At 37.2% G+C, this 25,293-nt stretch overlaps 1 protein-coding gene across 4 annotated transcripts in view; it reads left to right on the top strand.

Moving 5' to 3' along the window:
• LOC149223078 (uncharacterized) overlaps positions 1 to 22,138 on the top strand; it is a 211,872-nt gene extending 189,734 nt beyond the window's left edge. For all 4 annotated transcript variants that reach the window (XM_089385744.1, XM_089385743.1, XM_089385742.1 and 1 more), the window contains 3 exons: positions 13,695 to 13,754; positions 13,889 to 13,987; positions 21,490 to 22,138. In XM_089385744.1, coding sequence (XP_089241870.1) covers positions 13,695 to 13,754; positions 13,889 to 13,987; positions 21,490 to 21,624 — 294 coding nt within the window. In that variant the 3' untranslated portion in view covers positions 21,625 to 22,138. The remainder of the gene's footprint in view (positions 1 to 13,694; positions 13,755 to 13,888; positions 13,988 to 21,489) is intronic.
• The last annotated feature ends 3,155 nt before the right edge of the window (positions 22,139 to 25,293 follow it).

Raw genomic sequence — 25,293 nt, 5'->3', positions numbered from 1 at the left:
AGTCACAAAAGAGACTGTTCCACAGTGCCATGCACTTCTTCTAGCAGTTTCTCAAAATAAAAACTTCAGGTGAGCTGCATTCCTTATCAAAGTTGCTGCAGTTTCTTTTGGTTTTGGAACTGTACACAAACTGGGGATGATATCTTCAGCCGCATTGTTAGTGCTTAAGATCTGGCGAATGATGTGTCACTTATTTTCTTCTTTGCTGGAAGACATTAATGCTTCTGAATGATTTGTTACTTCCTCACTCACAGATGCCACGGGCCTGTATATGACAATGCCTTACTATTTCTATTGTCAGTCAGATGAAATTACACCAGGATGTAAGCTAATGCAATCCACATATTCAACAACACCTTTTTACTTATCAACATATTGGACTACACAGATATGACATTAATGATTATTTGATGCTTCAATGATTTGTACATGAGTACTTGACAATCACTAACATACTTGTGCCATATTATTTCTACTAACTTCCAGGGACTGATCTTACGTTGCCATAAGTATATGCCGGATACAGATCTAGTTTATTCCACAGGGATCCATTCTAGATGAAATGATTGTTACTGATAGACGTGCAAATTTCCATGTCCAGTCTTCAACAAAATTAGGACAAAGACTTCAGTCCAATCTGAAGAATGAGATCGAAACATTCAACTATAGCTGCTTCACTCTTGAACTAGCACAGTTCCGCTTAATTCTCCCTTAATTGCAAGGCTGCAATACTTACATTTTCGTGGGGATAAGACAACCCTTAGTCCATTTTAAGAGAAGGCCAAATGCCCTTCTTCACTGTCTCTGATTTTCAACGAATCCTTAGAGCTGAAGAGATATTTCGGAGCACAAAATTAAATGATTTGTAAAAGCTAATTTGGTGTCTCATACAGACCCTAACCAGGACTGAATTCCTCATATGCTATTTGATCAATACCATGATTCTTCAATGAATAGGCCCATATAATGGGAAAGGATGAACCACAGAGATCATGGAGACTTGTCGACAAACTGTTCATAACACTGTCATGGTCATACAAGCTGTAACATAGCTACCACCACTGGTTCAGAATTGTAACTATATATATATATATATATATATATATATATATGACAAGTATCCAAACTGATTTATGCATAATGTTTGTAATGCCAAGTGCAGTGAGACTATGTGCAATGCCAACTTATCAGAGACAAAATCTAACAGTGATGACACCTTCAACAGAGAGTTTGAGTTGCTATATCATCGTGATAACTGCTTCAATGTGCTGAAGTATTGTGATATGGATATCACTACTACAGTTCAGAATGACAATGATGTCACTGTCCTGAATAGAAAGCCACACCAACATATATGATAACAAAATATATATATATACACACACACTCTGAAGAAACCATACAGTGAATATGGAGAGGCCAAACATCAGATCTGAGGGATTATATCAATCGCAGGGATGTCAAAAACATAGTACCGAAATCGCTATTGTAGAGAATACGCAAAATGCATGGTAGAAAGATATTGCTATTATAGATCCTCAGGATAGGCAAAATAAGTTGTAGAAGACCTGTCCACGGAGCTTTAGACTTTCACCTGTAATGAGAATAATCCCAACGAATTTCTTCAAACTCGATAGATTGTCCAATGCAATTTCTGTTGATCCGGAAGACTGAAATACTTAGAAATATATCCTTGTGAAGGATGGGGCTGCTTTAGATGATGGATGAAAGTAGCCTTAATGAGATCTCAGAAACTAATTTTGAATATAGCCTCATAAAATGGGTCAGTGATATGCTTTAAAATTCTGTTATAGAGAGCCAAGATCAGGCTTATAAGCCATCATAACAGTTGTCAAAAACGAGCCATTTGAAGTGCAATACAGTCATGAGTTGACCAACAAATTGCAATAGAGAAATAAGCCTCAGAACAACCCTCTCAATACTCTGTGATAGAGATCCGAATAGCTTCAGATTTATGTTCTAAATAAGGTCTTGAGATAGGTCTGGGAACAACCCTTAATGGTGGCTTTAAATCAGTCTCAATTCATCCAAAATGAACCTCAAGAAAAGAGATCTGAGCTTCAGGAAACTTCTTCAGAATGATATGCGAACAACTTCAGGAGAGCAGGTCAGACCTCAGAATAAACTTGAACCATAATCTCTGAAATTCAGCCTCACATAAGAGCAGTCATACGGTGCCTAGCCTCAGAAGATAACTTCTTTGTGTGACAAAGTGATTGCTTTCTTTCACCCTCTTGCTTGGGCTTGTCCTCACTTGAGCTCTAATACCATGTTAATTTTGAGTTAACATGTTCTTTGCTTAGATCAGTTACCATGATAGCCCAATTTATATTTCTTTCTTTTACAATCACATAGATCATCATAATAACTGAAGAAAGAAGTAAACCATAAATGCAGAGAGCAAGCCAAGACAAGAGAACACAAAATTGGCTCAAGCCGAGGAAAAACCCCAATATGGGGAAAACCCTTGATCAATCTTCTTATTATAAATATCAAGTGCTCAGCAGAGAGAGAATACAATAAGTCAAAGTAAACTGCCAAATAGCAAATAAATAGATAACCCAAAATATAGTCGTGACGGGACAAAATGTTCCAGGTATTAAACCAGGGTTGCCGGGGAGCGCCCCCCTCATGTCCCCGCTCCCTATTTGTGCTCCGAGCAAGAGCAAGTTGGGAGCGTGCTCCTAAAAACGCTCCCCCCCGGAGGGCGAATTGGGAACGGGGACATGGGGGGCGCTCCCCCACAACCCTGGTTTAATACCTGGAAAATTTTGTTTCCTTCATGGCTACATTTTGGGCTATCTATTTATCTGCTAATTGGCAGCCCGACCAAAAAAAAATATGCTCCCTGGTTTTGCGGGAGTGTTTTACGGAGTGTTCGCTCCTTGATCGCTCCCGTACGCTCTGGGAGCATTTTTTCACAGGGGGAGCGGTCGGGGAGCGATCGCTCCCCCTCTAAAAAAAACGCTCCCATCCGGCGGAAAAAAAGGCTGCGCGGCCAAGAGGGACGGCGACACTGGCGACTAAGAGGAGAGAGGAAAGGGAGGGAAAGGGGAGGTGGAAAAAATAAATAGACCCTTTCCCCTCCCATTATTCACTTCATCCATTGAGAGCAAGAGAGTTTGGAGCAAGAGAGAGTTTGAAGCTTGGAGAGAGGAGCTTGAGGAGCTTGCAAGGGGAGATTGGAGCTTGGGATTGAAGGCCAAAGAGGTAGGATCTACACTCTAATCTAGCATTTTTTTTATGTTCATTGCTAAATAAATAAATAAAATATTTCTCTATTTCCCATTCCCATTCCTCCATTTTTTTGCAGATTCAAAACTTCAAATTTCAAACATCACGGTTATATGGCGTGGCATTTTTTTCTTCTTGGTTCCTTTTTTGGTTATTATGGTGTTGGAGAGTAGGAGGGTTGATCATGAAGAAGAGGATGAAGAAGTGGATTATAGTGGATTTGATGAAAACCCTAGAGAGGAGTACCTTGGTGAGGAGGAAGAGAGTGAACATGATTCAACCCAAAAAACTAAACAAGATCAAACCCCATTGTGGAAATATGTTTCTAGGCCTAAAACAGGGAAATGGGGTGGAACCACTAAATTTGACTGCCTACATTGCAACAAAACTTACACAAGTTCATAAACCCATGCCAAAAGGCACCTCTGTGGGAAAAGACCATGGGATGAAGATAAAGCAATAGGAATCAAAACTTGTGCAAGTGTGTCAGCAACAGATAGAGCCAAATACATAAGGGAAGAGGAGGAAGCCCAATACAAATCTAAAAAATCAAAGGGTTTCTTTGAACCAAGCTCACAATCACATCAACATGCACAAAGAACTCCTTCAACATCCTCCCATGGCAGTGGATATGGAGGCACAGGGTCACCAAACATCTCTTTAAGGTGTAGAACCATATCAGATTTCCTTGATGAAGGGTGTAGGAATGATGTGGATTCAAAAGTTTACCGGTTTCTCTATGCATGTGGGATACCATTCAATGTTCTTCGCTCACCTTATTGGCGTGAAATGGTTTCTGGCATTATGATGCCACTAAAGGATACAAGAGCCCTGGGTATGACAAGGCTAGAATCGTTGGAATTGATCATGAAAAAGCAAAAATATCACATTCTTTGAGTAGAATGACAAATTCTTGGACTGGGCATGGGGTGCCCATTGTATCTAATGGATGGACAAATGTGAAAGGCAAGCCATTGATAAGTGTTCTTGTTGTGTCTGTTAGTGGTGCTAGCTTTCTTTCAGCATATGATTACTCATAGAAGTTCAAGATTGACATCAACATTGCAGAACCATTACTTGAAACAATTGAACGTATTGGGCCATACAATGTCATGCAAGTCATCACTGATAATGCTGCTAATTGTAAGGCAACGAGAGCAATTATTGAGGATAAATACCCCAACATATTTTTGTCTGGGTGTTTGGTTCACACAATGAACCTTTTGATGCATGATATTATTAAGAACAAAAACCAGCAATACAAATGGATTGGTGATTTGTACAAGAGAGGCAAACAAATGATAAAATTTATTACAAATCATAGCAATTCCCATGGGTTTTTCCACAGTCACTCAAGTTTGGAGCTATTGAAGATTGCAAAGACTAGATTTGCTAGCTATTACCTCACCTTCAGGCGCCTTTTGAAGGTAAGAGAGTCATTGGCTAACATGTTATCAAGTCCACACTGGCAGGTATTAAAGGAAAGGGCTACAAATGCAGCTAACAAGCATGGTTTTGAACAGGTGGAGGAGACTGCTCTTGATGGTCAGTTTTGGGCATGTGTGAGGCAGTATTGGAATTCACTAAGCCCATTTATCGCACAATTCGTTTTGCAAATACAGATAAACCAGTGATTGGGGAGGTGTATGAGGAGATGGATACCATGTTGGGGCAAATAAAAGATATTGTTCAGAAAGATGATCCCAAGTTGTATACACTCGTTCACAATTGTGTGTACACAATGGAATAAACTTAGTGTTCCACTACATGCCTTGGTGTATATCCTTATGCAAAAATACTACTCTCCATCTTGGTTGGGCCAACCTGCACCTGGGGTGGGGTTAGGGTCAAACCCCATACAGATCCAAAATTGGCAAAAAAAGTTCTCTCACAGTTTGTAAATACTTATTCTGCAGAGAGGTGTTGGAGCACCTACAACTTCATATATAATGTGAGAAGAAACGGACTTAATGAAAACTGGGCAGAAAGCTTGGTTTATGTGCACTACAACTTGAGGTTGTTGAGTCATTATTGTGATCGGGCTTATGAGTATCCAACTCATAAAATTTGGGACAACCACCCAGAGGACGATAATTTGGAGGATGGCACTATACATCTTGAAGAACTAGAAGCAGAACTTATGAGAGATGAAGATGAAGCAACAACAACCATGTCACCCCCGTCATCCAGTAGCAGTGCTCGAGTTCCAAGTATTGTTCCTTTGCTGTCACCGCCTCCATGTACATCCACACGTGGAGGGCATTTGCCTTCTAGTTCTGGTTGTGGGACTATGCGGGAGGAGACTCCTAGAAGACCACCACGACCTGCTCAGAAATTAGACGTTATTCGTGGCGGCAAAAGGACGTTGTAGAAGATAGATTTACTTGTCTTTTCTAGTTTCTAGTAGTTTTAACTTTTAATAATTGTTGACTCTTTCATATTTATTATGATATTTTTTGTAAACAATATATGACAATTTAAGTTTGAAGTTTGAAGTTGGCAATTATAACTCATTGGTAATGAATTATGAATATGATGCTTCATGAAAGTTGAAAGTTGTTTCATTTCATGTTAGATATTCTTTGTTGTAATGGTTACACTTAGCTTACAAGTACAACTTTGGTGATCAATTATGATAAATGTTATATATTGAAATTTGAAAGCTTGAAACTTTAAGATTGATGAATCATGAGACTCAATATGTTGTATGTTACTAACTTGTGGACGTGGTTGATGAAGATTATAACTTCTAGATGATTGTTGTTATATGGTTCAATCTATGTTTTTTATGCTTTTTATATCTAATTCATCATTCTACATGCTTTTGTTGACATATATGCATAGAAATATAAAAAATACAAAAAAATATATGTTATATAAGAAAACGCTCTCGGGAGCTTCTGAAAATGTCGCTTCCTCTCCCGCTCCCTGTTTTCACTCCTACTCCCGAGTAACCTTGTATTAAACTATTGTAGAAGTATGATCTGATTAGGGTTGCTAGTATTCCACATTATCTTGCTTAATCTTCTCCAAACGGTCTCCTAACAACTGCGGTTAGGCTTCCTCTGAGCTAACACACTGTTGTCTAGGGCTAATTTCCAACCCCAAACTCACCTCATGACACCCTGATCTATGGTAGATAAGGTCTGCAACTTACCTGTAATTTCTTCTAGGGTTGCGGCTTCATGAAACAGGGTTGAACTGCTTCAAACCAAGTTGAAAACGTGCCCAAGTCTTCTCAGAGAAAGTGGCTTCCTTCTGCTAACCTTTAGGGCCTTCAAGAGATACTAAACCCATACTAATCTGCCTAAAAATAGCCTCAGACCCTGCGACTGTCCTCTTGTAGTTGAGCGGTCTTCAAAGTAACCCAAACAACCCTAGGTCTGCCCTTGATATCCACGCTGGAGAACGTCCTCTGCTGCGGTTAGTTCAGAGAAAATAGAGAGAGAATGGATGTGCCAAAATGAGGGTGGAGGCACCCCTATTTATACAATTCGGTAGGGGTCAAGAGACGTGTCTATTGGACATGTTGAGCCAATGTAGAGATATGGCCGACCTTGGTAATTTTCGTGTGAGAGAATAAATTCAAAAGCCCACTTCTACTTATCCAAATTTGATGATCTTTAGATCGATTTTGGTCTTCTCGAAGAGAGGAATCTAATGCCATAATTATCTTCTTCAAAGGAGCTGCCTAAAGTGGAATTTGGCCCTAGTTGCCAATTTTAACAATGAGAGATACTAGGTTGTGAATGACATCATCTACTATAAGGACCGAATCTATCTTGTACCAAATACATAGCGAAATGAGAAAATAATGCAGGAAACTCATAGCTCACCTTTGGAAGGACGCCTTGGGTACCTAAAAAACTAGAGGGAAATCAGGGAGAGGTTCACTTGGAAGGGCCTCAAGGTGGATGTGTTGAGGTTCGTGAAAGAATGCAACATCTACTAGCATAACAAAGCAAAAAACATTCACCCAACGAGGTTGCTACAACCACTCCCTATTCCTGAGCAAAAGTGGGAGAGTATCTCCATGGAATTTATCACTAGGCTGCCCCTGGTACAGGGAAAGGGCTGCATAGATGCAGTGGTAGATCGGCTCACGAATTTCGCGAACTTCTTTTCCATACTATCTAAATATTCAGCATCACAGGTGGCCGAATATTTGTCAAGGAGGTCTTCCGATTGCATGGGTTACTGAAGACCATAGTGAGTGACAGATACAATAGATTTATGGGCATCTTTTGGTAGTTGTTATTCAGATTGGTGGGGATTGAGTTGACAGCAAGCACTAGTTATCACCCAAAGACCGATGGTCAAACCGAGATAGTCAACAAGTGGTTGGAGGGCTATCTTCGAAATTATGTATCTGGCCAACAAAAGGCATGGGTTAAGTGGTTGCATCTAGGGGAACACTGCTACAACACCACTTTTCACATGTCCATTAGTATAATGCCCTTCAAAGCACTATATGTTGAGAAATCAATGCTAGTAGGATTAGGGTTAGATTTCTCTTTCTTGATAATTACTTGTGAATTATGTTGGCTTCTTCTACTTATTTGTTATATTATCTTTCATCAAGTAATTACCAAATTATGTATGCATGAAGATCACAAAAACACAAGACACAATATGTAGGCACTTTGCTAGGGAAAAACCCCTATCTAGGGTAACCCAGTGAAAATCTCTTCCTTGAATAGTTTTCCTTAAGATTCTTTAACCTAGACAAAGACCTCCTCCAAAACCCCTATCTAGGGTAACCCAGTGAAAATCTCTTCCTTGAATAGTTTTCCTTAAGATTCTTTAACCTAGACAAAGACCTCCTCCACACCAAGCCAACCTCTTCTTCTTCAATCCAACCTTTGACTTAGTAGCAGCAACACTTCGACCCTAGCAACTTCGACTTGGCCTCTTCCGACATCAGCAATTGCTTCGACTTGGCAGCTTTTGGCATCAGCAGCAACTTCGACTTGGCAGCTTCTGGCATCAACAACAACTTCGACTTAGTAGCTTTCGGCATCAACAACAACTTTGACTTGGCAACTTCCGGCATCAGCAACAGCTTCGACTTTGACAAGGAGACTTCGATCTCCTAAACCAACCCACACGAGAGAGAGGGAGAGAGACCAAAACTTCGATTTTCTTTTTCCTTTCCTTCTTGACCAAACTCGCACTCCTTTTAGCCCCTTCCTTCAACTTTGCATTTTTCCAGCTTCAGATATCGAACTATGCTTGAGAGAGTGAGATGCTCCAAATGAAGTCGAAATGCCTTGTATATATAGCCTTCCAATGAGGTCGAATTGCCTTCCTTGAGGCCGACTTGGTGTGGAGGTTACATAATTCATTTTTTACTCAAAAATAATTCCTTTTACATCGTTCGAAAGCCTAAGAAGGGTTACATAATTCATTTTTGACTCAAAAATAATTCCTTTTACATCGTTCGAAAGCCCAAGAAGGGTCTCATAAAATATGCAATGACTCTAATGACTTTTTATTAACCCTAGAAGTCCACAATGGGGACTTTGACTAATTAAATAATGAACCAAAAATGAAACCCATGCTTTAATAAGTCATTGTAACAATAATAAAAATTCTTTTGACAAATATATTTATGAAGACCGAACCTAGTTACATTTTTTAACACTATATGGATATAATGCCCCAACATTTGCGGACCAAATATCTAGGGATGGTCATGCCCCTTTGGTTAAAGACTGGATCCAAGAGAGGCAAGATATCTTACGAGTCCTTAAGGACAACTTGTGAATGGCTCAAAACTAGCAAAAGGTGTATGCGAACAGGTACAAGGTGGAGTGTAGTTTTGAAGTGGGGGACATGGTATACCTCCATCTCCAACCCCATCAGCAATCATCGGTCAAAACTAAAGGGGCAGAGAAACAAGTGGCCTATGAACCTGTGCTTCTTGAAGGATGTAAAATTCATAGCATCTTTCATGTATCGTGCCTCAAGAAGACCTTGGGGAAGCAGGTAGTCACCTCCATTGAGCTCCCTCCATTAGATGAGAAAGGAGAGCTAATCTTGGTTCCGGAAGAGATTCTAGAAACAAGGGAGTGGATGTTGAGGAACATAATTGTCAGAGAATACCTAGTAAAATGGAAGAATCTACCAGTTGAGGAAACCACTTGGGAAGGCGAACAGGTGCTCAAACATTCGGAGTTGAAGTTACTTGAGGACAAGCAAACTCGGGTGGAAAGGACTGTAATGTCTCCTACCACCTAGGAGAAATAAGACGGGTTCTGCTAACCTAATAAGTTTCCGTAGGCTAAGGCGGAGAAAATTTTAATAAGGGAACATGATTTGCCTAGGGAAAAACTTTATAATTGCCTAATAGGTGAAAATGAAACATATCCTAGGCTAATGAAAAGTCACTTTAATTTTATAAAATGAAAGTTTCTTAAAGTGACTTAATAAAATATTAAAAAGGTAAAAGGGTGGCAAAAGTGGCCACTCAATTGTAAAAAGAGAAAAGTGAGGAGTTTCTCTTTATTCTCACTTACATTTTAAGAAAATGAACTCTTGAAGAGTTTTTGGGTGAGAAGCTTAGAGTTTGACAAACCTTAGCCGCCATAGCTAGCTTCGGTGTTGAAACTAGATACCCTAGTTGGTTCCAAAAGTGAAATCACTCAGATTTCACCACTGTATTTTCATGAAGGAAAAACTTGTAGGAGATATTCTGCTGGAAAGGGTTTTATTAGTTGATTATTTCTCTTGTGGGCAGAGTCCTCACTCACTATGGGTCGAGTTACTCACTAGAAAGGCGTGATTATACTGCTGTAAGCTAATGAAATGATCCAAGGTTCTTTCGTGCCATCTTGAGCTTGTTATCTCCATTATTTATTTCTGTGTTGACTGAAAAGAAATTTATGAGACTTAGCAAGGTGTACCTGTGTAATGTTTCAAAATGAAAAGCCATTTAATATGTTGCAATAGAAATGTTTATAACAGTGAAATTTCTTTCTATGTTGGTTAGGTCATCCATCTTTATTTTGGGGCCTGTTTGAAGCTCATGTATCTCTCTGTACTTGGGTTTTAAAATAAAATATATATACAGTTTCATCTACAGCAGCCCACAATTCCAGTTTGTTGGAAATACTATTTACACATTCTGAAGGTTGAATGGTAACTTGGATTATTGGTTGAAGTTTGGTTGCATAGATTTGCCACTGTTTTTTCTCAAGTTAAAAATAAACAAAACTACACCTACAGCAGTGCTCTCTTAATATGTTTGACGAAACCTCTCACTGAAGAAGGTCATTAAACTGAGAGATTTAGTTGTTCATCTTGTGCTATTTCCTAGTGGGGATCTTACACAGCCTATCACAATATGTTTGAATCGTCAACGTTTAGTTGGCACAATTACAAGGGAAAAAATGAATTGTCAAAATTTGATAGACAAGAGGTGAGTAAAAGCACAGAATTGGTAAAAAAAGCAACAGAGTATTTGGTCTTGCACCAAACTCAAAATGATAATGAAAATTCAAGTTTGCAGCCATGAATGTCAAAGAGCCCTCTTATGACTACTAGTGCATGTGGTGGATAAAACATAGTGAATCAATGCAACAGTGAATAGGTGCAAATTCAAGACAAATTCCTTAGAAGGTTCTAGTATGGAAGAAAATAACGAATTTGGAAAACTCACCTAATTACAACAAAAGGGTCATGTGGATGAACACACTCGTGAATGGGAAATACTAGCTTCATGAGTGTGAGGACTAACACAAGAACAACTACTTTAAACTTATGTCATTTGTTTGCAAAGATTATATAAAGAAAGAAATCAAGATGCATAATATCAAAAGCATTGGCAAAGAAAGAAGTCAAGATGCATAACATCAAAAGCATTGACAAAGCAAGACTTTAAGCAAAATAGGTATAACAAAAGATTATGAATCATCAATCATACTACACTGAACGAAAGAAGTTATGCTCATTAATGCCATTTTCTAAATGAAGAAAAATCTAGATATACCACATGGTACACCACGTCATGATAAGAGTGGGGACAATAAACAATGAAAATCAAGATTCAAAGATAAGAAAATAAATGTCATGAGTGTGGTGAGAATTGGTTACCAAGGAACAAATGTGAATCGAATTGATTATAGATGGAAAAGAAAAAGAGACATTTTCTTCTTTTCCAACTACATGAATTATACCGAATCAAAAGTGTATAATTACTTTTGATTCACTGTAGTATTAAGGGAGTTCATACATGCTTGATGATAGTGTGCATTTCTATTGCTCGCTAATTGCAAGTTACTCAAAGATATTTCCAAGGCACAAATGTGAATCAAAACATTTATAGATGGAAAAGAATCAGAAGTCTCTACTTCTTTTCCAACTACAGAAATTATACTGAATCAAAAGGTAACTATACCAAATCAAAAACCTCCACCCTTTGGAGTCATCTGTACAGAGGACATTGGCAAGTCCTGTCCATGGGATTTTTTCGATGGGGCATCCCAAGGAGAGAGAGACTGTGGAGGGGGTGTGGTTCTCTATATCTCCGATACACACTTTCTCACATCAGATGGGGCTGGGAAAGGGGTCAAAGTTCAAACAACTATGCAGAACTGCTGGCTTTAAAGCTTCTTCTTTTTGCACTAGAAAAGGATTGCAGCTCCTTACATATTTTTGGGGACTCTATGCTTGTGATAAACTGTTTCAAGGAGACACAAAGATGCCACAACCATTTACTTTTTCCCTTGTTAGAAGATGTCCTGTTAATAAAAGGCTCCTTCAGTAACATATCAGGCTGTCATGTCTACAGGGAGCAGAACACAGCTGCAGACACCCTTTCTAACGAAGGTACTCAATTGGTTTTGAGCCAATGGAAGATAAAGGAAACAAGGAATGGAGAACACTATGAATACTATCATAGACCCTTCATAGAGGGGACCCCTCCAGTCCATCAGCATGCTGGGAACTAAAACAAAAGGCTCTTTTTGAAATTGTAATAGCTTTCTTGGCCGTGTTTTGTTTGGAACTGTATGTATGTGTTTATGCTTTCACTCATAAAAGGGTGGACGCTTTGTATCAGCTCATATACAGGAACAATGTGAAAATTGTCATACTTTTTCTACTCTCATGGTGTCTTTTGCCTCTCCTTAGCAGATGCTCACAGGAAAACTATCTGAAGGCTCTTTCAAGAATGCATACTTTCAGCTATGCATCAGCAAAATGTAATTCGACTCATTATGTTAATGAAGAAAGTTGTGATTCTTTTCCAGGGAAAATTAAACTATACCAAATCAAAAATAATTGTTCCTTTTTGTAGATGGAAAAATAATAGAGGCTTTTAATGGTGGAGACATGCCAGATCCCTATGACGTTGAAACTATGCCCAAAATCATTAGTACAATCGCATGCACCCAGCTACCTTGAAAGAAAGGAGGGTTGTCACTCCAAGAGGAGACTATAGATTGAAAAGACGATATGAAAGCACCTACAGCTAAATATACTCACATCATCTAAGAAATGCCGATAAAATCAAGTACTCCAGGAATGAAAGATCCAGGATCTTGCTTGCTGCAATAACAGAGAAAATGGAACTGACAATCCTGAACTTAATATCACTGATAAACTCTGGAAGAACAAACAATTTTATAGATATGATTACAATGAACTCATGGAGCGTGGTGCTCCTTTATTTATAGATGTTTAGATTAAATGTGATTTATCCCTAACCCTAAGTGCAGGACCACTAGGGTCACAGACTAATAACAGATGTGACCATAGGTTGACAATGGAAGGTTTACGTACATAACCCTGATGGGATGACAAGATGGCCAGGAAGGATCACTAAGTCAAGATCACACATATTACAGTTACACTTTAAAATTACTTTTATAGAATCTTCTTCCCTCATTCTTGGGAAAGAATAGAAGGGAGGATATAACCATAATTATTGAATCTCTTTTAATTGCACATAGTTTAGCTAAGAATTAAGAAGACCAAAAGCTTTATATTCTGGCTATGCAAACATATTTTCTTAAGATGATAGTGTATTGAAAATTGAGATCAAGGCTGTTTAACCTGCTCCACTAATTGTTTGCATGACGTGACCAGAACCTCTGAGAGACAGAAGATCAAAAGTGATTACGTTTTTGATAGTACTCATATTCAATCCATATTGTAGGTCCAACTGCTTAGGATCCGTAGCCCTCTGTAGTTGTTCCTAATACTAGCATTTGATGTGAGTTCAAGGTCCTCTCAACTTTAAAGTCTACTATGTTTCTGGATAATGTCTAGATTTATTTTAGTACTTGGGTAATGATGTTAGGTGTTTGATTTAATAATTTATATCTCTGGGGTATCTAATATATGCTATTGCAGACTTTTACTGTCTTATTTCGACTTACTATGGAATAATGATTTCAAGTGTTTGAGTTATATTTCTGGGTATCCATTTTGAACAGGGTGTGAAAATCGTTTTCAAAGTAGGTCTGGCACTGCTCAAGTACTGTCACGATGATTTGGTGGGTACTTGTGAACTTTGGACTCTTATATTTGCATGTTCTAAAATTGGGAAATGATTTTTTTTTTCATCTAGTAAATAGAATGTTTTAATTTGCACAAGATTTCATTTTCATATGGCTTACTGAATGTTCAGGTGAAACTACCTTTTGAGAAGTTAGTATATGCTTTGCGCAACTTTCCGGAGGATGCTTTGAATCCTGACACATTACTGCCAATGGCCTATTCAATCAAGGTTTTCCTCTGCTTTCTATTGTGTTTAGCCAGTAGTCTTTCTGTTGCTAGTATTTCATGGCAGTTCTGCTTTATTTATCTCCCTAGATCTCCCAAGTACTGTTCTGCTTTATTTATCTCCCTAGATCTCCCAGCTAGAGGAGGTCATAATTACCAAGTTCGGTACGATATTAAAAATATTCGAATAAAAATAATTCAATTCAGTAATATACATCTTATATTTTCCAATTCTGGCAATTTTCTTCTTAAATACTAAAATTGCCAGCGGTTTTCTTCTTCAATACTAAATGGACTTTGCTTGTATCTAAAATAACTTCTCCATCACCTCTTTGATCAAGCCAAATATTAACCGTAACCATTAAAGCTAAGGCATCCTTTTAAATATTCAATTCATTTAAGAAAACAGCAGAGGTCCTGAAACCATGGGCTTGTTGACAACAATATGGGTGGAGTACAATAATCATAAATAATCTCCAATCCTTTTCCAATATCCAACACCAGTGGACTGTAGAACAGTTCTGGATGGAAATTGATACGATATCAAAATAGTGATCCACACAAATTTGTTCACGATTTCTTTCAATAGAGCCACGCGAGTTCTTCATTGTTGACCAATAATAATACTTATATTATGAAGTTATGAGTGGCTGAGGATGTGACGAGGCGGGTAATATCTTGGAGAGGTAATGCAGAGACCGAGGAGAAGAATGAGAATGAATGGAATGTTCTTCTTATTGTTATCTTTAGTTCTGCGAAGCAAAAATGATTGCTTGCACAGTTGATGTAATGTATTAAAATTTCAGAGCCAAATGAGCCAAACGGAGTCTGAAAGGCAGATCGACCTCCGATTTGACCGCGTTAGATTCAATTTCAGTGAACAATTTGACCCTGCGGAATTGTATTTGAAGTTTCAACTTTTTGGACCATGATATGCTACTTGCTGCTTTGGTTGGTCACTGAATCATAGAAGACGTGATTCTGTTTATTTGTGATTTTTACAAGTTTTTCCATTTTCTGAATAAAAGCTGAGTAATCCCATGACTAGAACACAATGAACTTTAAATATTGTCTGTGACTGAAATAAATAAATCTCCTGTGTTTTATTTCTCTGCCTTACATGTAACTCTAACGATCCATTGTTTTAGTGGGAAATGCCCACAGGCTTTTCTGCCCATAAGAAACTTTATCACTGATAGTTGCTTATGTTATAAGCCTTACTTTTCACATTTACTTACGGCATGCAGTCAACTTCGAAAGCTAAATAAGTTCTATGTTTGGATGCACCTACTAGTCCATCCTGGGCTGTCACCCTAATACTATTTGCTGGATTATTTTGAACAGTTTGAAACATAATTGAATAAAATCTAAACATGGATAACTGTTGGTTTTGCTCTTCAGTTTCTGGTTTAGTGTTCGCAGGCAATCGTTTCATTTGTTACTAATTTATCAGAACCAATGATTGTCTGCATTTTTGTTCTTCATTGTGATATTTGGAGATTCATGCTGATCTTAAGCAGGGTTTGTCCCTGTTGTCTGCCCAAATCCAACAGTGTTTGTGCCGATCACCTGTTTATTTGCTTGCAACTCCAAATGGGTTTTCTGTGCTGGAATCTGTTGGTCTCATCAATTATTAAACAAGAAAGAAATGCAAAGAAACTGAATGAAACTGAAACACACAAGTAAGATTAGTTTTTACATGGTAAAACCTTGACAGGGTGTCAAGGAAACATCCATGGGGCAAGGGATTTGGATACTTTATTTGATCAAGAATGATTCTCCATAATTACAATAGTTCGGGCATTCATTAGTTTTATAAGAGCCTCCTCCATTACATAACTGTTGTTTCGGTATAAAACTAACTTGGCATTAATTAATACAATTTTTACCTATATTACATAATTAGTTGTCAATTTCCAACAAACTCCACCTTGACAACAATTTCTTAATCCCTTGCCCATGCCCATTCATCATCTCTTCTGCAAGCCAAGAGAAGCTAAACACCATCGCAGCTTCTCTACTGTAACTAGCTTCGTGAATATGTCTGCACAATTCTCCCGTGTATGGACCTTCTTGAGAGCTACTTTTCCGCCATCAATCACATGTCTCAGAAAATGATACCTTACATCAATGTGCTTGGTCTTGCTATGATAAGCTGGATTTGTAGCCAAGTGAATAGCACTCTGACTATCACAGAGTACATTCACTTTCTCCTGCATCCTTCCAATCTCATCAAGTAGACCTTTTAACCAGATTGCTTTTTTACTGGCATCTGAAGCAGCGATATATTCTACTTCGGTAGTGGACAACGCAACTGTTTCTTGAAGCTTTGACATCCAACTAATTGTTCCACCTGCAAGAGTAAAGACATAACCTGTAGTAGATCTCCTTTTGTCCAAATCACCTACATAATCAGCATCTACATATCCGCAGACTGATCCTTCACTACCATTAAAGATGATGCAATGGTCACTTGTGCCTCTTAAATATCGAAGCACCCATTTCACTGCTCGCCAATGTTATTCACCTAGATTTTCCATGAACTTGCTGACAACTCCAACTGCATGTGAAATGTCAGGTCTTGTAGATACCATTGCATACATTAAGTTGCCTACAGCGTTTGCATATGGTACATGAGACATATACTGCTTTCTTCATCAATTCTAGGACTCAAAACCAAAGAAAGCTTAAAATGGGAAGCTAATGGAACATTAACAGGTTTCACATTGTTCATACAGAACTTTTCAAGTACTCTTTCCACATACTTCTGTTGTGATAACCAAAGCTTACCATTTTTCCTGTCTCTGTGTATCTCCATGCCCAAGATATGTTTTGCTGCTCCAAGATCCTTCATATCAAATGTCCTAGAGAGCTGAGCCTTTAACCTGTTGATCTCTTCCATGCTTTTGCTTGCAATAAGCATATCGTCAACATACAAAACTAAGATAATGAATATGCCACTGAAACTCTTGAAGTATACACAATGATCATACTCACTTCTAATAAAGTTTTGGCTCACCATGAATGAATCAAACTTCTTGTACCATTACCTGGGAGACTGCGTCAGACCATACAATGATTTCCTGAGCTTGCAAACTAATCTTCTGTTGCGACCTTGTACAAAACCTTCCGATTGTTCCATATATAACTCTTCATCCAAATCACCATGTAGAAAAGTTGTTTTAACATCTAACTGTTCTAACTCAAGGTTAAGTAATGTAGTTAGTGCCAACACAGTATGAATAGAAACAAGTTTTACAACTGGTGAAAAAATCTCATGAAAGTCAATACCTTCAACTTGAGAATACCCTTTTGCTACTAGTCTCGCCTTATACCTTTCAATACTTCCATCATCTTTCTATTTCAGTTTGAAGACCCATTTGCATCCAACAACACTTCTCCCTTGAGGAAGTTCTACAAGATCCCAGGTATTGTTCTTGGCTAAGGAATCCATTTCTTCTTCGATCGTCGTTTTCCATTTTTCGCTATCTGTATCATCTACTGCTTCCTGATAACAAGAAGGTTCCCCATCTTTAGTAATCAAAGCAAAAGATGAAGCAAAATCTTCATACCTTTTGGGAGTTTTTCTTTCCCTTGTAGACCTTCTTAGAGTGACTGGTTGCTGAACTAGTTCAGAAACTTCAACAACTTCCTTTGTATCTTCAACACCTTTTCCTCCAGAAGTCTCTTCTTCCTTTTGACTTTCACAGAAAGGTCTAGCCTCCAACTGAATTTGTTGATTTGGTGATACCTGTTCCTGTTCAATTCTTTCAACATTTGATTTTAAAAGAGAAGATTCATCAAATGTTACATCTCTACTAATGACTATCTTCTGTGACGTAGGATCCCACAACCTGTACCCTTTCACCGCATAGTCATACCCAACAAAGACATAACATTTCGATTTTGGATCTAATTTTGAACGCTGATTTTTATGAATAAGAGCATAAGCATCACAACCAAATATCCTTAAATGTGAATAATCACAAGACTGACCTGACCAAACTTCTTCAGGAATTTTACAATTAATTGCTACTGAAGGTGATCTGTTAACTAAATAACAAGCAGTGGACACTACTTCTGCCCACAACTCCTTTTGCAAGTTAGCATTGTTGATCATGCTTCTGGCTCTTTCCATAGAAGTCTGATTCATATGTTCAACAACACCATTTTGCTGAGGAGTATAAACAACAGTTTTCTGTCTAACAGTTCCTTCATCCTTACAGTATTGTTCAAATACTATTGAAGTAAATTCACCACCATTGTCAGTTCTTAAACATTTAATTGATTTGTCTGTTCTTTTTTCTACCATTGCTTTAAATTGTTTAAAGACATTGAATACATCAGCTTTCTTTTTCAGCATAAAGACCCAAACTTTACGGGAGAAATCATCAATAAACGTTAAAAAATATAGAGCACTTCCATATGATACAACAGGAGATGGTCCCCACAGATCAGAATGAATATAGTCTAAATTTTTTTTTACTATTAAGACTTCCAGTTTTAAATCTTTGTTTACATTGTTTTCCATACACACAATGTTTACAGAAATCCAACTCAAGGATTTCAAATCAGGAAGTGATTTACATTTCATAAGACCCTGAAGACCTTTCTTGCTCATGTGACCCAATCGTTGATGCCATAGACGAGTACCTTCTTCTTCTTTCTCTAACACAATCATTGCTTCATTGACCTGAGTACTTCCTTTGAGTCTGTAAAGATTTCCGACCTTTTCTGCTTTCATAACAACTAGGGCGCCTTTAGAGACTTTCAACACTCCATTTTGACCTGTAAACTTATAACCATCCGAATCCAAAACTCCCAAAGAAATCAAATTTTTCTTCAATTCAGGTACATGTCTAACACTAGTTAATGTTCTAACTGTGTTATCATACATTTTAATCCTGATATTTCCCATCCCAACAGTCTGACATGATACATTATTACCCATAAACACAGAACTACCATTTATATCTTCATATGAAGTAAACCAATTTCTGTGTGGACACATGTGATGAGAAGCACCAAAGTCTAATAGCCAACTTTCAAAATCCTGAGAAACATTACATACAAGTAAAGTTTCATCTATCATACATAATTCTTCAGCAGATAAAACTTCGTCTATCATACCTGAATCAACTTGATTTGCTTCCTTCTTCGGGTTATCAGACTCTTTTCGTTTCCAACAGTCTTTCTTAAGGTGTCCAATTTTATTGCAATGCCAACATTTTACCTTACACTTCTTTCCCTTTGATTTTGATCTGGAAGACCCCCTTGTTTTTTCTCCTCTTTCCTTTGACCGTCCTCTGGCTATCATGGCTTTTGGTGTAGTTGTTTCAATACTGGATTTCCTTTGTACTTCTTCAGACAAGAGAGCTCCCACAACTGATTCAAATTTCAAAGAATTAGCAGTGCTCAAACTGATTGAAGTTACGAAGTGGTCCCATGACTCGGGCAAAAAACACAACAAAGTTATAGCTTTGTCTTCTTCCTGAATTATAACTTCTATATCTAATAATTGGCATATAAGTGTATTAAAAATATTTAAATGTTCTGCAACTTTTGTACCCTCCTTCATCCGAAGACTGTACAATTGTCTTTTCAAATAAATTCTATTGGTTAATGACTTTGTCATATATAATTTTCCAGTTTTTCCCATAAACCTACAGCTGTACTCTCTTCAACAATGTTGAAGAGAACTTCATCCGCCAGGCATACCCTGATGGCACTGAGAGCTGGGGCATCCAAGTCCTCCCAGTGCGAATCTGTCATGCTAGCAGGTTTCTTCTTTGCCCTGTCTAATGCTTTGTGCAGCCCTTGTTGCACCAGCAAATTCCTAACTTTCAGTTTCCATAGAGCAAAGTTGTTCTTGCCGGTGAATTTCTCCACCTCGAACTTTGCATTTGTCATCTTGGCCATTTCTTTCCTCCTAGGGTTTCAATCTTTCAACTAAAATATTCTGATTTTCCTTCTTCAGCTAGGGTTTTCAAAATTTCTTTCTGATTTTGATTTTCTACACAAAATCTAATTATGTTGCCCCCTTTTTTTTATTAACTCTTAAGAAATTTCCAAAAAACTCTTAATTAATTTCCAGAATTTCTTTACAACACATCCTCCACAGATTCCTTTTTTTTTTTAATCTTGAAATTGCCAAGAAAACTCTAAACCCTATTTCCAGAAAACTTCAAGAACACTTCAAAGAAATCCTCCAATTTTTTTTTTTTGGTTGATGATTCCTTAAGCCAAAAAAAAAAAAAAAAAAATCTTCTCTTAAGAATAAAAAAAATTAGAAATACCCGGCTTTCATTTCAATCCCCCAGACAGGCGGCTTCTGATCAGTCGTCGGCAGAGAATGTGTCGTTTCTTTCTTAGACAGCGGATACCCGGCTTTCATTTCATGGCTTCTTTTTTTTTCAGCTCGACCTCCAGATACGTGCAAAAAAACTGTGGTTCTCAAAAGAACCAACTCTCTACATTTGTTGTGTTCTCTGCCACTTCGGTTATCGGTGGCTGCCGCTGCGGCGTTGGTCTCAAACTTCTGTGGCTGCCTCTGCGGCTCGTCCTTGGATTGTAGTAAATGTGGAACATACTTTTTGTGGCAACTGCATGAGCTACAGCAGCTAGCACACCCGAATGTATGCCATGGCTGGAGAGCACTGAAGAAGGTACACTGCTTTGTTGCTGGGAAGCTCTTCGAATTCCTAACCTCAATTCTCAATTTTCATCCCGCAGAAAAAAATACAGCATCTCCAGCTACAAGCCTTTTGTAACTAACAAAGACACTCCATCCTGTAGTGAGAAAATCCCTGCGAGGCTGACCCCTGAATATATGCCGGAATCTCCATTCTCTTCTCACCCAACTGCTCTGATACCATTTGTTGGTCTCATCATTTATTAAACAAAAAGGAAATGCAAAGAAACTGAATGAAACTGAAACACATAAGACAAGTTTTTACGTGGCAAAACCTTGACAGGGTGTCAAGGAAACATCCACGGGGCAAGGGATTTGGATACTTTCTTTGATCAAGAATGATTCTCCATAATTACAATAGTTCGGGCATTCATTAGTTCTATAAGTGCGTCATCTGTTACATAACTGCTGTTTTGGTATAAAACTAACTTGGCATTAACTAATACAGTTTTATCCATATTTACATAATTAGTTCTCAATTTCCAACAGAATCTGCCTTCTTGCTTGTGGTATACTAGCTTCCTTATTTGATTGGCCAACTGAATGCTTCTTGCTTCCTCTATTTTTCAATTCGAATGAAGTAATCAGAGGTTCGGAAATTGTAGGGAGCACCAACAGCTGAAAATCTAGACAACGTCTTTTCTTCTAAACCCATCAGTGTTCAGTGTTATTTATTTGCTTGTGAATAACATTGTATATCCTTGCATTATTTTTGAGCCATTGACCATCAACTTCAAGTGTTTGTGCTGGCCTTTACCCAACAGGCATTGGAGATTATGCTATTTGTTGCTTGATCCATTCTGCTTATATGACAGGTTACAAAAAGGTTGGAGGATCTTAAGCTGGAATATTTGCGAATGAACGGGCCGCAGTCACATTCTCCAAAGGCTGGGAACGAGGAGCGGCAGCTTTCAGTTTCTACACAAAAACAGAGTTCTTTGAGGCGTTGAGGATTGATGTTTCTTGGAGTGCAAATTGAAAACATAAATAATTATTTTCCTAAGGCCCAAGTTAATGTTTATTTACTTGTTATGTTGGATTTGAAGCATGACCAGGACGGGCGAAATCCATGATTTGCAGGGCCTACTCAGTGGTCTGTTTCACTGTCAAGTTGGTCTTTGAAGATGCGTGCTTTGCTATTAATAGATACAATAAGCAGGCAAGCAAATGATTCCAGAGAGCCCCGTACTCTATAATGCTTGTGGATGTATTATTTTAGGGAGAGTATCACGCTAAGATGGATGCTTTACTGCAATTATTGGAGTGGTTATCTAAAATTTCACCACTGTATGAGTGTCGACCTGTTCTTTATTTTTCAGAATTCATGAATAATGAGCGAATTGTTATCTATGACAGCAGTCCTGCTCGATAACGCAGTATGACATATTTTAAATTGCCTGTTCGGTGCCATGATTAATATAATGGAGGATACCCATGTTGAGTGGGGCCAGTTTTTCAATAAAATGGTGTATTAATGCATGCCTTGAGAAACAATACAGTTGAAGTTGAAGTTTATTGCCTTTGGAAAGAATGCGGTGTCAGTTTATTGTCTTTGGAAATCCGTTGTTATGTTATTAAGAAAGACAGAAATTAGGTTTTATTATGCCCTGGATAGGCACAAGTCGCTTTCCATTCCAATCACAAGGGCGAAAACAAACTCATGGTGTGCCAGACCTTAACGTGCTCTATTTTGTGATATGATAAACATGTAGAATGTTAATTCTGGTAAATATATTTTGTGCTTGAAATTAGGTTTTATTATGCCCTGGATAGGCACAAGTCGCTTTCCATTCCAATCACAAGGGCGAAAACAAACTGATTGTGTGCCAGATCTTGACGTGCTCTATTTTGTGATATGATAAACATGTAGAATGTTAATTCTGGTAAATATATTTTGTGCTTGAGAAGCTCGCACAATTTACTTGATGCGCGTTCCAATGCCTTGCAAATAGATTGTGTATGATAGGAAGGCCGGTGGAAACATTAGAGTACTCGATATGCACTGTTTTGTTTTGTTTTTGTTGTAAGGAGGTATATATTTTTCTATGGATGATACCATAGTTATATAGCTGTTATAACTATTGTTGAGGTTTTCAAAATTTCGATTTTAGATTGTATTAACTTAAATCTATCTCATCTTTAAGTACTTAAATCTATCTCATTTTTGTAGAAGGAAAATTTTCCTTGTTAGAGTGTAAAATTTGAGGTAAGGCTTTAAACCTCTGATCCTTCTCGAAATTTCAAAAATCCATGATTAAGATGAATCTGCGCTGGGTTATATCAAACTACATGTTATAATGTGTTTGCATCTAGAACAATTAATATATATTTTTTTGTTTTTCTTAAATTACAATTATATAAAAAATAAATTATGATACAGTGATACCTTATTCTTGAAATTTGGTTTATATTAAACTACATGTTATAGTGTGTTTGCATCTAGAACAATTAATATATTTTCTTTTATTTTTCTTAAATTACAATTATATAAAAAATAAACTATGATATAGTAATACCTTATTCTTGAAATTTGGTTTGAGACATTTAGTTGTAATAAATAGAATGCCTAAAGAGAGTTTAACTTTTTTTTCTACTTTCAAATCTCATGATTATGGAAAATAATTTTTTGAAGACTTAATTTTTTTATAGTAATAGTAAGAATTCAACCTTTTAATTGTTTTATTTTATGTAACTTATTCATGGTAGAAAAATTGCCGTGAGAATGATATTTATTGATATTCTAGCATCATTAGTTTCTTAATAAATTTTTTATAGCAATAGTAAGAATTCAACCTTTTAATTGTTTTATTTTATGTAACTTGTTCATGGTAGAAAAATTGCCATGAGAATGATATTTATTGATATTCTAGAATCATTAGTTTCTTAATTCTTGAATACTCCTCACCAGAGAGTGCATATGCTCAAAAGAAGCCTTAAAACAATTAAATTGTTTATTGTAGACATAATATAAGTACTTCGAGGGACAGGATTATTCAACCACTTTTCTAGTTGCAGAAAAGACAACAATTCATACTCTGGAAAGAATCCATCAACCATATTCAACCACTTTTCTAGTTGCAGAGAAGACAACAATTCATAAGCTGGGAAGAATGCAGGAGAGTCAACATGTGTAATTTAGATGTAATATACATGCTCATAAGTGTTGGAACATTCACACTTGTGTGTGTGTTTCATTCCTCTGCAGTGAACAACTTTCCATTTCATGAGCTTTGTTCAAAGGTCTTTGCAAGATCAAGTTCTACCAAACACTTTTGGTTATTATATGTGCACATAAGCCCACTTATATTTTCTATTTCTTTTTTAATTGAGCAAACTTTATGTTATTTTAATTATTATTATATAATACTAACATGATAACATCTTCCCCAAGCTAGGTTGTAGAGCACTTCTTGACCCAATAACAAAAAAAGGTTGTTGTTTTCCAATTGCAGTGGATCATACTATTATGAAATAGTTAAACATATAAGAAAACACCCACATAACAAAATCTACACAACCATCATTTAAATTATGCCACACAATTACAAAGATAATAAAATGCATAAATTGGTTTTGTAGTCTCTTGTGGATTATGATATTTTCTGTCATTAGAGCAAAGAGAATAAGGCACACATATATGTGTTGATTAAAGAAAACAATGAGCTTTTATTCTAGCATATAGCCTGCGTTAGTTTAGGATAGAATGGACCATCATAAGATCAAATTGTTAGAATTAGAATGTGTTGTGCCTCCTACTTTGGGTCTTTTCCTATCTAACATTGTTATGTCTTCACCATGATTCATGTCAATTGTCATAGGGTGAGGTTAATGAATCAAATTTGTATATACTAAGGGTGGGGTTACCATGATTCACGTCAATTGTCATAGGGGTGAGGTTAATGAAACAACTATGTATATATTAAGGGCGGGGTTGAGTAAATGGAATTTGTATGTGTTGACATAAATAGACATTTGTGATCTTGATGGGTAGACTTGCTAAGCTTTTATTTCATTTTGACGTGTAGTGATGAATATATCTATATGCATATTGTTATAGAATATTGTGCTATGTTAATGCCATTAATCATACATTATAATTTATGACGTTTGGGTGATCATGTGTAAAGAAGTTATTTTATTATGATAACTACTTAGGAGTAGTCAATCTAGTTACAATTGATTTAGTCATAACTAACATATGTGCACTATAGATTGACACCCAATGCATAGTGAATGGATAATTGTAGGTTAATGGCTGCATTGATGTTTGATGGGGAATGACAATGAAGACATTGTTATGCATTATTTTCATATATTTATTGTGATGCTTTAATATGTTTTGTTGGCATGCCATATCATGCAGGGTATAAGGGTTTACTTAGACAACGTTAACATGGATAAGGCTTAATGCTATGTTACAAATGATAAGGCTAGGGTAATGAAGGGCATATCTTCATTCAATTCGGGATGGGGTCACCAAGAGGGGCCAATGCCCAAGGTCCATTTTCCTCCACCAACCTTGTGGTCATAGGAATTAGATGAGAATGCCTAATTTCCTTGATGGATGCAGTAAGCACTATATTAGATGTAGGATCATTTTCATTTGGCTTGAGTTAGAT

Source organism: Pinus tabuliformis, chromosome Q, assembly GCF_031772625.1.
Source record: "Pinus tabuliformis cultivar Carrire ecotype Pingquan chromosome Q, CPIR1, whole genome shotgun sequence".
In the NCBI taxonomy this organism is placed as follows: domain Eukaryota; kingdom Viridiplantae; phylum Streptophyta; class Pinopsida; order Pinales; family Pinaceae; genus Pinus; species Pinus tabuliformis.
Note: the sequence above shows the minus strand (reverse complement) of the source record. Positions and strands in the feature narration are given on the sequence as shown.